The 12,708-nt window shown below is 40.2% G+C and overlaps 1 protein-coding gene across 4 annotated transcripts in view; it reads right to left on the bottom strand.

The window, feature by feature from the left end:
• Positions 1–12,466, bottom strand: part of maco1b (macoilin 1b) — a 91,100-nt gene extending 78,634 nt beyond the window's left edge. For 3 of the 4 annotated variants that reach the window (XM_048557846.1, XM_048557848.1, XM_059654295.1), the window contains exon 1: positions 12,107–12,390. In XM_048557846.1, coding sequence (XP_048413803.1) covers positions 12,107–12,186 — 80 coding nt within the window. In that variant the 5' untranslated portion in view covers positions 12,187–12,390. The other variant, XM_048557847.1, reaches the window with a different exon arrangement.
• Positions 12,467–12,708: the final 242 nt, after the last annotated feature.

The raw sequence follows: 12,708 nt of genomic DNA, 5'->3' as shown, positions 1-12,708 counted from the left end.
ACTACCACAATTCTGGACCTTATCAGGGAAGATCTCAACAATGGAGATTTAAAGGTCAGGGAAGGTTATTTCACCTTTTCTTTGGAGAACGCCGTTCCCAGGTATCTACCATAAGACATAGGAGTGGAAGTAAGGTCATTCGGCCCATCAAGTCTACTCTGCCATTTAAATCATGGCTGATGGGCATTTCAACTCCACTTCTCTGCACTCACCCCACAGCCCTTGATTCGTTCTGAGATCAAGAATTTGTCGATCTCTGCCTTGAAGGCATCTAATGTCCCGGCCTCCACTGCACTCCATGGCAAATGAATTCCACAAGCCCACCACTCTGGCTGAAGAAATGTCGTCTCATTTCAGTTTTAAATTTACCCCCTCTAATTTTAAGGCTGTGCCCACGGGTCCTAGTCTCCCCGCCTAACAGAAACAACTTCCCAGCGTCCACCCCTTCGAAACCATACATTATCTTGCAAGTTTCTATTAGATCTCCCCTCAACCTTCTAAACTCTAATGAGTACAATCCCAGGATCCTTAGCCGATCATATGTTAAACCTACCATTCCAGGGATCATCCATGTGAATCTCTGCTGGGCACACTCCAGGGGTAGTATATCCTTCCTGAGGTGTGGGGCCCAAAATTGGACACAATATTCTAAATGGGGCCTAACTAGAGCTTTATAAAGCCTCAGAAGCACATCGCTGCTTTTATATTCCAACCCTCTTGAGAGAAACGGCAACATTACATTTGCTTTCTTAACCATGGACTCTACCTGCAAGTTAACTTGAGAGTGTCCTGGACCAACACTCCCAGATCCCTTTGTACTTCTGCTTCACAAATGTTCTCACCATTTAGAAAATAGTCCATGCCTGTATTCTTTTTTCCAAAAAGTGCAAAACCTCACATTTGCTTACATTGGTCCAGGAAATGGCTGATGAAATTCAATCTCCTAAACTGTCCAAACCTTTCTGCAGCTTCCCCACCTCCTCAGTACCACCTGCCTGTCCACCTATCTTTGTATCATCGGCAAACTTCTCCAGAATTCCCCCCGGTCCCTTCAGCCAGATCATTAATGTATAGGGTGAACAGCCGCAGCCCCAAACATTGAACCCTGCCAGACACCACTCATCACCGGTTGCCATTCCGAAAAAGAGCCTTTTAACTGAACTCTCTGCCTGTCAGTCAGACAGACAATCCTCAATCCAAGCCAGTGGCTCACCTCAAACGCCATGGGCCCTCACCTTACTCAGCAGCCTCCCGTGAGGCACCTTATCAAAGGCCTTTTGGAAGCCAAGATAGATAACATCTACTGGGTTTCCCTGGTCTAACATACTTGTTACCTCTTCAAAGAATTCTAACAGGTGTGTCAGGCACGATCTCCCCTTATTAAATCCATACTGACTTGTTCTAATCTGACCCTGCACTTCCAGGAATTTAGAAATCTCGTCCTCGACAATGGATTCTAGAATTTTACCAACTACCGAGGTTAGGCTAAATCGGCCTATAATTTTCCATCTTTTGCCTTGATCCTATCTTAAACAAGGGGGTTACAACAGCAATTTTCCAATCATCTGGGACTTTCCCTGACTCCAGTGACTTTTGAAAGATCACAGCCAACACCTCCACTATTTCCTCAGCCACCTCCCTCAGAACTCTAGGATGTAACCCATCAGGGCCAGGAGATTTATCAATGTTTAGACCTTTTAGCTTTTCTCGCACTCTCTTTTGTAATGCCTACCATAATCAACTCTGCCCCCGACTCCCTAATTGTTGGCATACTACTCATGTCTTCCACTGTGAAGACTGACGCAAGTACTTATTAAGTTCTTTATGGCACAAAAAAACTACCACTCTTGTATTAGAGATGCTAAAAACCATGAGGGCCTGGACCAAGAGGTAAATAAGATTTTAGTGACAAAAAAAAATACAAAAGAACTGCTGATGCTGGAATTAGAAACATAAACAGAAACCAAAGAAGAAAATGCTTATCTCAGTACAATGGCACCTTAATCAGAAGGGCAGGGGAGTTGCAGATGGAGTTTATTTTAGATAAATGTGAGGCAATGTTTTTCAGGAAGGCAAATCAGGGCAGAACTTATACACTTAATGCTAACATCCTGGGAGTGCTGCCGAACAGAGATCGAGAAGTGGAGTCGCAGGTAGACAGGGTAGTGAAGGCGGCGCTAGGTAGGCTTCCCTTATTGGTCAGGGCATGGAGTTTACGAGTTGGAATGTCATGTTGGGGCTGTACAGGACATTGTTCAGGTCGCATTTGGAATACTGTATTCAAATCAGGACTCCTTGCTATATGAAAGAAGTTGCAAAACATAAAGGGTTCAGAAAAAAATTCACAAGAACGTTGCCAGGGTTGGAGGGTTTGAGCTATGGGAGAGGCTGAATAAGCTGGTGCTATTTTCCTGCAGTGGAGGCTGATGCGTTGACCTATAGGAGGTTTATAAAACAAATGATAAGATGAATGGCCAAGCCCTTTTACCCCCAGAGTAGAAAAAAAAAAGTGTCCAAAACTGGAGGGCATAGGTTTAAGGTGAGAAGGGAAGGATTTCAAAAAAAAAGGGGCCTAAGAAGCAACTTTTTCCCACACTGAGGGTGATGCATAAATAGAACAAACTGCCAGAGGAAGGGGAGAATGCTGGTACAATTACGACATTTAAAAGACATCAGGATTGGTATGTTAATTGGAAGGGTTTACAGAGATATGGGCGAAATGCTGGCAAATAGGACGTGATTAATTTAGAATATCTAGTTGGACTGGGCGAGTTGCTCTGAAGGGTCTGTTTCAGTGCTGTACATCTTTATGTCTACATAACTCATCAGATCTGGTAGCATCTGTGGAGAGAAATCAGAGTCAACATTTTGGGTTCAGTGACCCTTCCTCAGAACAGAGCTCTGAAGAAGGGTCACTGAACCCAAAACCTAACTTCGATTTCTCTCCACAGATGCTGCCAGACCTGCTGAGTTTTTACAGTAATTTGTTTTTGCTTAGGATTCCAACCACCTCTTTCTTGAAAAGGTGGTGGAAACAGAGTTACAAAGACACATGACCCTCAGAAAATGTTTCGGTGATCCCCGATTTTTAAACAGTCACCCCTAATTCTCCCATAATAGAAAACATTTTCTCCACATCTACCCTGTCTAGTCCTAAAAGGGCCTTCTATGTTTCAATCAAGATGCCTTTTACTCTTTTAAACCCCCGCAGGTACAAGCCTAGTCTGTCCAATGTTTCCTCATTGGACAACCATAAGAATACCATTCCAGGTATTAACCTAGTACAACTTCCCTGAACTGTCTCCAATGTATTTATGTTCTTCCTGAAATAAGACGACCACACTGTGCACAATACTCCAGATGAGGTCTCAACAGTGCCCTGTATGACTTCTCCACTTTTCTATTAAACACCCCCTGCAATAAATGGAAACCTTGCTAGCTTTAATTACTTGCTCAACCTGCAAGTACAAACAATCCCACCTCTGACCTCCTAAACAAAGGCTAGCAAGGGTTGAGATTAAAATGGTTGGACCAAAGACACCCTAATGAAAGCCAGTGATGTTGAACTGGGATTACAAAGATTGACCAGCAACTGTAGCAATCTGCCTGTGTCAGCCATTACTCCTGTAAATGAATGATTGCCCACCTTGACATCAGCTTTGCTGAAGCCCCTTCATGTTATAATCCAATGTTAGCTCAGTGTCTCTTCAAGCATTTTCTTCTAATCAAGGCTGTGCAAAGATTCAGAGCAGAATAATCCTAACAAAATCATAACTGAGTATTACCAGGGGAAGTGACCAGTGAAAACATAACCCAAGTAGGTCCTCTCACAATTCTGATGATTAACAATGAGGCAGGAATTTGAAGTTCAGACTTGCTTTGCTTGTGGATAGGATGTTGTCAGCTATTTCCAGTGTTGTGACTAGGCAAAGGTTTTACATTGTTTGCAGATATTCTCAAAGCCATGTTGTTGGGCACCAATACAGTTATTACTGTTTGCTAAAGGTCTTCTGAAAACTGCAATAACGGAACAGAATCAGCTGGAAATTAGCATCCAAGGTGATAGAATGGCTAAAAACTTAAATGAACGGAGGACTGAGTCAGCCGTAATATTCCCCACAGCTGACATGTCCACCAGTACACGAGACTTAAAAATTTAAATTTACTTCATAAATTAAGACAGAGCTTCATCTCCAGAAGAGAGGAGAAAGTTCAGAAAATAACAGACTGTAGGCAGAGGTTTAAAAGTGCAAAGCATTGTGAATTTAAAACAATATTTTGTAGCAGGTCTCTGAGGCATAAACTAGTACTTAAAGAACAAACCACACATCAGGTCTAGTGTTACATAATACCGACATTGAAGTTACTAGTCCAAGGAAGATAGATAATATGTTCAATTAAACTTTCTGGAGTTGAAATCTATTTGAAAATAATGTAAATATTGCATTCAATTTGTAAAGGTCACCTGGAATTTCAGTATATTTACAAGTCAGAAATTCTTTCAATATCCCTGCAGTATCAAAATAGTCTCACAAAACCCTAGGGAAAATCATGTATTTTCCTGCGCGTTTCGGAAATGTTACATCTGCTGCTTTCCATTTTAGAACAACAGCAAAGTAAATTTGTTTTTGAAAAAAATATCAACGAATGAAAATAAATGCTTGATTTACATACAGAAGGACAATTAAACGGCCAAATTGTTAGGAAGGGACTTCTAGGTTTTTGATCCAGCAATAAACATCCAAGACAGAATGGTGTGGGATTTGGAGTGAACTTGACTGGTTATTCACATGCACCTGTTGCTGTAGCTCTAACTGGGAGCTCGTGGATGTAGAAGATGTTGATTAAATAGCCTTAGTGAGTTACTGTAGTGCATCCTGTAGATTGGACATACTGCTACCACGGTGCATTGGTGGAGAAGAGTGTGAATGTTGAGGCTGTGGATAGGATACCAATCAAGTGGGCTGGTCTGTCTTGGAGGGTGTCAAGCTCGAGAGTTATTTCAGTTTCACTTATCCAGGTCAGTAGAGGTCATGGTATCACACTCCTGATGCTCCTCATAGGTGGTGACCAGGCATTGCGGAGGCAGAGCAGATCTGGTTGTGATTCTAGTCAATGTTAACCCTCAAAGTTGATAAAGGGGGATTCAGCAATGATTATGCCATTTAATATATTGACACAGTGGTTAGTCATTGGAAGATGGCCGTTGGTTGCAAATGTTACTTGCCACTTGTCAGTCCAAAGTTCAGATATTGTCCAGATCTTGCTGCAGTTAGACAGAGACCATTTTAGTATTTTTGTCATCATACATTGTCCTGAACGTAGCTGGGGATGTTCATCAAGTCATCAGCATTATCATAGAGGAAAGCCATTGATGAAGCAGCTGATGATTGGATGTGGGACATTGCACTGATGCCCTGGAACTCACGGATTGACACTGGCACAGTGGCTAGCACTGCTTCCTCTCAGCGCTAGGGGCCTGGGTTCAATTCCACCCTTGGGCAACTGTCTGTGTGGAGTTTGCATTCTCCCAGTGTCTGCTCTGGTTTCCTCCCACAGTCCAAAGATGTGCAGGCAAGGCGGATTGGCCATGCTAAATTGCCCATCGTGTTCAGGGATATGTAGATTAGGTGGGTTAAGGAACGGGTCTGGGTAGGAAGCTCTGAGGGGTGGTATGGACTTGTTGGGTTGAAAGAATCCCTACACTGTGGAAACGAGCCTATGAACCACGACTAGCTAAGGTAATAGGTAGGTAGGACTCCAACTAGGGAAGAGGGCTTTTCCCTTCACTCCAGCACTGCAAGGGTTCCTTCCTGCAACAGTTGGCTGAACACTGACTTGATGTCAAGGGCAGTCACTGTTCAATCTGAAATCATAATACATTAATTTCCATACATCATAAACACAATTATCTAAAGACCTTAAAACATATTTCTGCAGGATATAGCAACTAACTTCAAAAAAATAATATGGTGTGGGAATTACAAAAGAACAATTTACAAACCAAGATGATGATATCTGTCTGAAGTGGAACTTTCACATCGGAAATTGACATCAATATACTACATACAGTGACAGTTGCTGGATTTACTGTGTTGCACTACAAAACCCAATATCCCCATGAATGTGAAAATAATATTTTAATCTTATCAATCAGGGTCACAACTGAATTAGAGATCAAAGCATTGCTTTCATTTCAGGCTTCCAGCATCTGCAAAACGTGAAAAGATGAATTGCCTAAAAAACCTTAGCAGATCCGACAGCTCACGTCTAGCAAAGAATCACCAACCTGAAACAGTAGGACTATTCCTTTCTCTGAAGATGCTGCCTGACCTGCTGACTATGTTAATTTTGGATTTCCTGCATCTGCAGATTTCAGCTTTTGTGTTACTGTATTATTAAAATCTACCAAATATAAATTAAACTAATTCAGTTTCAAGTTTCAACTCCACGTACACTTTTGAAATACAGTGTTCAGTTCTGGCCTCTTCTCCTATAGGAAAGATGTTGTGAAACTTGAAAGGGTTCATAAAAGAGTTACAAGGATATAGCCAGGGTTGGAGGTTTGACCTACAGGGAGAGACTAATTGGCTGGGGCTTTTTCCCTGAAGCATCAGATGCCGAGGGGTGACCTTACAGAAGTTTATAAAATTTTGGGGCATGGATAAGTCTTCCGCACCCCCCCCCCACCCCCACCAAACCCCGGGATGGGACAGTCCAAAACTAGAGGTCATAGGTTAAAGATGAGGGAAGAAAGATTTAAAGAGGAACCAAAAAGGGGCAACTTTTTCACGCAGAGGGTCGCACATGTATGGAATGAGCTGCTAGAGGAAGTGGTGGAGGCTGGTATAACTGCAACATTTTAAAAACACACGTGGATGGGTATATGAATAGGAAGGGCTGAGGCGGATATGGGCAAATACTAGCAAATGGGTAATAAAATGTGAGGCTGGATGAACACAGCAGGCCAAGCAGCATCTCAGGAGCACAAAAGCTGACGTTTCGGGCCTAGACCCTTCATCAGCTGATGAAGGGTCTAGGCCCGAAACGTCAGCTTTTGTGCTCCTGAGATGCTGCTTGGCCTGCTGTGTTCATCCAGCCTCACATTTTATTATCTTGGAATCTCCAGCATCTGCAGTTCCCATTATCTCTGATACTAGCAAATGGGATTAGTTTAATTTAGGATAACTGGTCAGCACGGACAAGTTGATCCGAAGGGTCTGTTTCCATGCTGTACATCTCTATAGAAAATAGACAACCAGCAAATGAAAATGTATTTACAGTAGGGAAGGAAGCAACACAAAGTGTATTGATAAAATGCACAGGGAGCAGTAACAACTGTACTATGACAAAATAACAGTTAATGAGTCAATATGCAACCTCAGCATTGGCAGACCGTAAGGCTGTTTATTTAGGATTACTGGTCATTTTGAAAAATGGCACAAATAAAAATACCTGCAAACTTTTTAAAAAAAAGTCTTCATGGTGTTTTTCATGACACAATGCAAATGGAACACACTCAGACAACATCGCTAATTGGTGTTACCACTAGCTTTTTCTGCACCTTCTTGTACTTAGTACATGTACCAACACACAAAACAAACAGCTGAGCATCTGGAATTTCTAAAAATCTCCAAGTTAAGAGTTAGCACAAATAACCAGTCACACTTCCTTATAGAACAATCACAATCTCCAGGCAGGCTATTTGGCTTATTGTGTCTCTGAAAAAAAGCTACCCAATCAATTTCACTCCCTAATGCTGCAATTACTTTTCTTTATAATTGCACTTCCAAATTCTTTAAAAGCTATGATGAAACTGGTTTCACCATGCATTCTGACACTGTATTCCAGATCATAACAAAACATAAGAGTAAAAGGATTCTCTCTCATATCTCCTCTGGTTCTTCTACTATTCAACTATGATTTAACCTTGTTTCTACCAACTACCATCAAAATATGGGAATTTATAAAATATTGAATGTTGTCAAATGTACATGAAATACAGAATCAAGTATAATTTAAAAACTGCTTGCATATTAAGCTTAAAAGATTTGATTTTGTTAAAATGTGCAGACAGTTGATTTTCCATTCACTACCAGATTTGATAAAAATAGATTTGTAATAGACATGCGATAAAAAAGTGTTGATACAGGATTTAACACGACAAACCTTTTAATTTCTACAAAGACAGGTCTGTTATTTCAAATAAAATTATTAGAACAAAACCTATACTACTGCTTTAATAGTAGACCCATTGTCTTGTCATACCACTTTCAGTAATCTACATCTGTGACCTGAAAGTGCTGGGAGAGGATCCTGTGGTGCATGTTAAGAGACTGCTTCTTGTACGTTTCAACTCAGTAACGGCACGCACCACAATGTGCTCTAAATGAGAGCTTATAACAATTTGGTAAGGGCAATGAAACATCTTGTAATGTCAGTCTCTCTCATTAAACTATGATAACAAAGACTTTGAAAACAAGGCTGAGAAGAAGGTGAATTAGATGAAATCAAGCACGGAAATACAACAGAGTAGATTGAGAGCAAAATAAGTTCAAAGAAGAAATAAAAACTGTAAAATAAAAATTCTTAAAATCTCTCAAGTTACCAACTGCAAAGTCAACAGTGTTTACTTTCCCTGGGAGAGAGACATTGATCAGTATTGCATCTACAATTATTATGTTGGTGTGACCAGCTCCAACCCCTACTTTCTGTGGTGCATTTAAGACAGATTAATGTGCAAATCCAACAAGTGCTTCAAAGTCACAGAGGTCAAAGGCTAAATGCTGTTTGTGTAAATCACAATTCACATTTTACTTCTGAAACTTGATCAATTTACAGATTAATAATGACATGCGTCTTTCCTCTCCTCTCCCCCCCACCCCCCCAAGGCAAGGTGCTGTACATTTACCATGCTTTTTTTCTGGTAGTTTACATAACAAGCAGGGAAAAAGGAATTACACTAGCATACTGGTACAATGAAACACATTCAATAAGTGGGAGCTAACTGTTCTATTCCACATTCTAGTAAAGCAACAGCCAAGACGTCTTTCTCCTTCATGCATTAATAAATAACATGAAATTACAAGTCAGAAGCCTAGCCGATTTAAGTTCCTTTCAGCCTGAGGTGAATGGGTTAAAAGTTTCAACATGCATTTTTCAACTTCAGTGTTAATGTAATCAACCACAATTCAATACAGTGCAGTGAAGTGAGCTTTACGCCATGGCAGGAGCAATATGAAATGATGTGTACCAATGCTGAACGACAAATTGGATAGCTTAATTACTTCTTCTCAATGCACAGGTGCAGAAACAAAGCACCTAAATAATCTGATCAATCTCCCTAAGTGAGGGTCCCAGATATGGCTCTAGATCATGGCCAATGAAGATACAATTTCAACCAAGAACCCAAAACAAGAACTGTTGCAATGAAAACTATCAACCTACAACCTATGCACTTGCCATCACTTGAGTTCAGTTAGCAGATGAATTTGCAAATCAGTGTCTCAGAGCTTCAATTTTAGATTTACAGCAAATTTGCATTGCATATTGTGGACAATAAACACCACTAAGCAGTATACATTTCAAACAGTTAATCACTTTGTTGTCTGTGCAGTATGAAAAAGGTCTCTTAAATCTGTGCACCTCACCAGATATGAGATTCAAGTTTCCTTTTAGCGAATTCCAACTTAAATTTTATTAAAATATTTACTGCAACCATCTCTGACAACTCAAATTAGCTTTGTGCAAACATTATTCATTCTAAACATTTGAAAAATTGAAGCAATATTGTACATTTAGATCATCTAGTAGTATTTTGGTCAAACCTACTAAATGCATGAAATAAATAGATAGGGATTCACAAGTTTCTTACTGATGAATGTTAGAGCATTTTCACACAGGAACACAGCAGAACTGTAAATTGAAAGCAGTGATAGTAACATCTGATGTTACCAATTTTAGGGTTCCCAGCATCTGGTGGTTTGCCTATTGAACCTGAATGCAGTAAAAAAAACACTCTAGAATTCAAATACAGTATAGATACAATACAGTGACTGAAATGCTGTTCAGTTTCTTTTTACACTGTTTGAGAACTTTTTTGTCCCAATGTGCCTAGTTTTAATTGGTAACCTAGCCTATTACACAGTTAAGTAGTAAAGATAAACAAACTGTCACATCTAGATTTAACTAAATTGGATTGAACTGAATTTCAAGTCATCAAACTTGCATATTTTTGTCAAGACTTGCACTGTGTAACTTTCAAACACCGAAACTAGATGCTTTGTGCAGAATGAACTATAACTTCCCCTGTCCACATTAATGTGTTGTGGCATTTCTAACTGCTCCCAACACTTGCTTCTCATTAACATGAGCCATAACATTATTTCCAATGGGGATAAAACTTTACTACTTAGGTTATAGCAAACCCGACGGACCATTGTCTTACAATTTCAACAACTTTACCTCTCAGGTAAACAACATCACCTCTCAGCTGTTCAAAGAATCTACTTGGAATTGCAACGGCTTAACGATTAACATCCACACAGTGTAAATATTTAACCAAAAATATAATTGAAACGCTATCAGCAGAAGATCTTGTTTGTTTACAAAAGCCTCTCAACCTTTACCTTAAAAGTGCAGGTCAGAGTTTCAAGGACACTAGGTGTCACCTTCATACCAGTGGTGGTGATCTCACCAAGTTGGAAGCACGCGAGTTCAAGCCGCACTCAAAACGTCTAATACAGTGCTGAAGGAGTGCTACACTAATCAAAAGTGTCAACTTTCTGTTGAGATGTAAAACTGAGATCCTTATGCCCTCTCGTGTACACGAAAGACCAAAAAGCACTATTTTGAACAGCTTGTTCCCCTGCTGACCAGGGCAATATTTATCACTGAACCAATGCATCATTTACTTGACTACTAAGGGGTCTTGTTGTGCACAAACAGGCCACTTTAGCAATGATTATAGTTCAAAATTATTTAATTGGTTTTCAATTATGTTCCATAATGCAGAATTTGATCATTGCAGTTGCACACAAAACTATGCTTGATTTTAAATTCTGTGTTATACAAAATGCAACAATACCAGGATCCCTAACTCTCGTAATAGCCAGGTAACTTTAATTTTACAACAGCTTCCATGACATAAGATCTCATTCAAAATAAAACTTGGCAGTTGAAACACAAATTGCTAATTTAGTAATTTTTGCTATGTTTAATCTTTGAGTGGAAGAAAACAGACTAAACAAAAATGGATTTCATAGTACAGTTTAGTGAAATGCAGAAACTAAGAGACACTTTTACATAGACAATACAAAATTGCTGAAAGCCATGGTGTACAACAATATTTAGTTATTATTAGTAACAATTCCTCCCTATACAAAATATCAAATGTGTAAAACTGTTAAAAATTACCTAACTTAGGCATAGTTGAAAGTGACAACATCATTTAAACTGTGGAGAAAGAACAAGCAAGGAAGGAAGAAAGAAAACTTATCCATTGGATTAACAAAGGAAAAAACAGCATAAGCATTCCAGAATTGTTCACACCTTTGCCAAATACCCATGTGAAGATTTAAAAAAAAAACTTTCCAAAATTGATCAGTTATGTCCAACACCAAAAAAGTTATGCAGTACAAAAAATATTCAACAATTCAGATCACGAGTACATTAGAACTTTACCTGGTCAGAGACCAGAGTATGACAGCTCTGACTGAAGTCTCTTAACAGCAGCGGCCCTCTGCAGCACCTCACTGCTTTCATTACAATGTCATTAGAAGCAGCAGCACGATGGGATATAACTACAACTAGTGTTTGTATTATTTTTAAAAAATATATCCTACCAAAAAATAAGCATACTTCCAGGACATCCCAAATGAGAAAATGACGCTATTTGCCCCATTCCCCACCACCGCGTCTCTCTTACTCGAGTCCCAGGCTTCTCTGCGGCCTAGTCCAATGGAAACACACCCAGAGCCAGCGCCAACAAACGTTTCCCCTCACAGTGGCAGGGGGTCATTTATTTCCAGTAATGATGATTAACATTTAAAAATATCTTTTAGGGTGACGAAGGTTGCATTTTGAGCGTGTTTTTTTTCTTTGTTACCTGCCGTATATCCCCTCGGTGATTCTGTTCCGTTTTAACGGCCTCCTGATCTTGCTGCAATCAGCATTGCGCCTCTTCATTGTCCTTCGCTGCCTTTCCCTTCTTCAGTACAGTTTCCTTCTCTTTATTTTTTTCAAATAAATGTTAACATAACAAATGGGGGGAAAAATAAATTAATTCCGAATAACGTTAAATTCTGAAAATAATATTTTCCCCCTCATACCCTCCCTCCTCTCGCACTCCATCCGCTTTCTTCTTCTTCTTTCAAACAAAGAATTAAATCAAATGAAACCAACCCCTTTCGGTCCAAGCCAATATTTTCTCTCGGTCTCAGGCTCTTGGCTGGCGGAGGGGGGGAGGGCGGGACTTAGGCAGCTTGTCTGGCCTCGATCACTATTGATGAACGCCGGCCGCTGACCAATAGGGGACGGCTGTTTCTGATTGTCGTGCAAATGTACCAATAAACTGCGGATACCTTTGGTCGGTACCGCTGTCAATCACCCGAGATGACCCAATAGTCAGACGTAAAGGGCGGGCACTGGGGGAAGTCAAGCGGACAGAGCGAGAAGGGAGGGTTGATGTTGTAGGGAAGGTGAGATCGA

This window comes from Stegostoma tigrinum, chromosome 24, assembly GCF_030684315.1.
Source record: "Stegostoma tigrinum isolate sSteTig4 chromosome 24, sSteTig4.hap1, whole genome shotgun sequence".
Taxonomy (NCBI): domain Eukaryota; kingdom Metazoa; phylum Chordata; class Chondrichthyes; order Orectolobiformes; family Stegostomatidae; genus Stegostoma; species Stegostoma tigrinum.
This window is presented reverse-complemented; position numbering and strand designations above follow the sequence as displayed.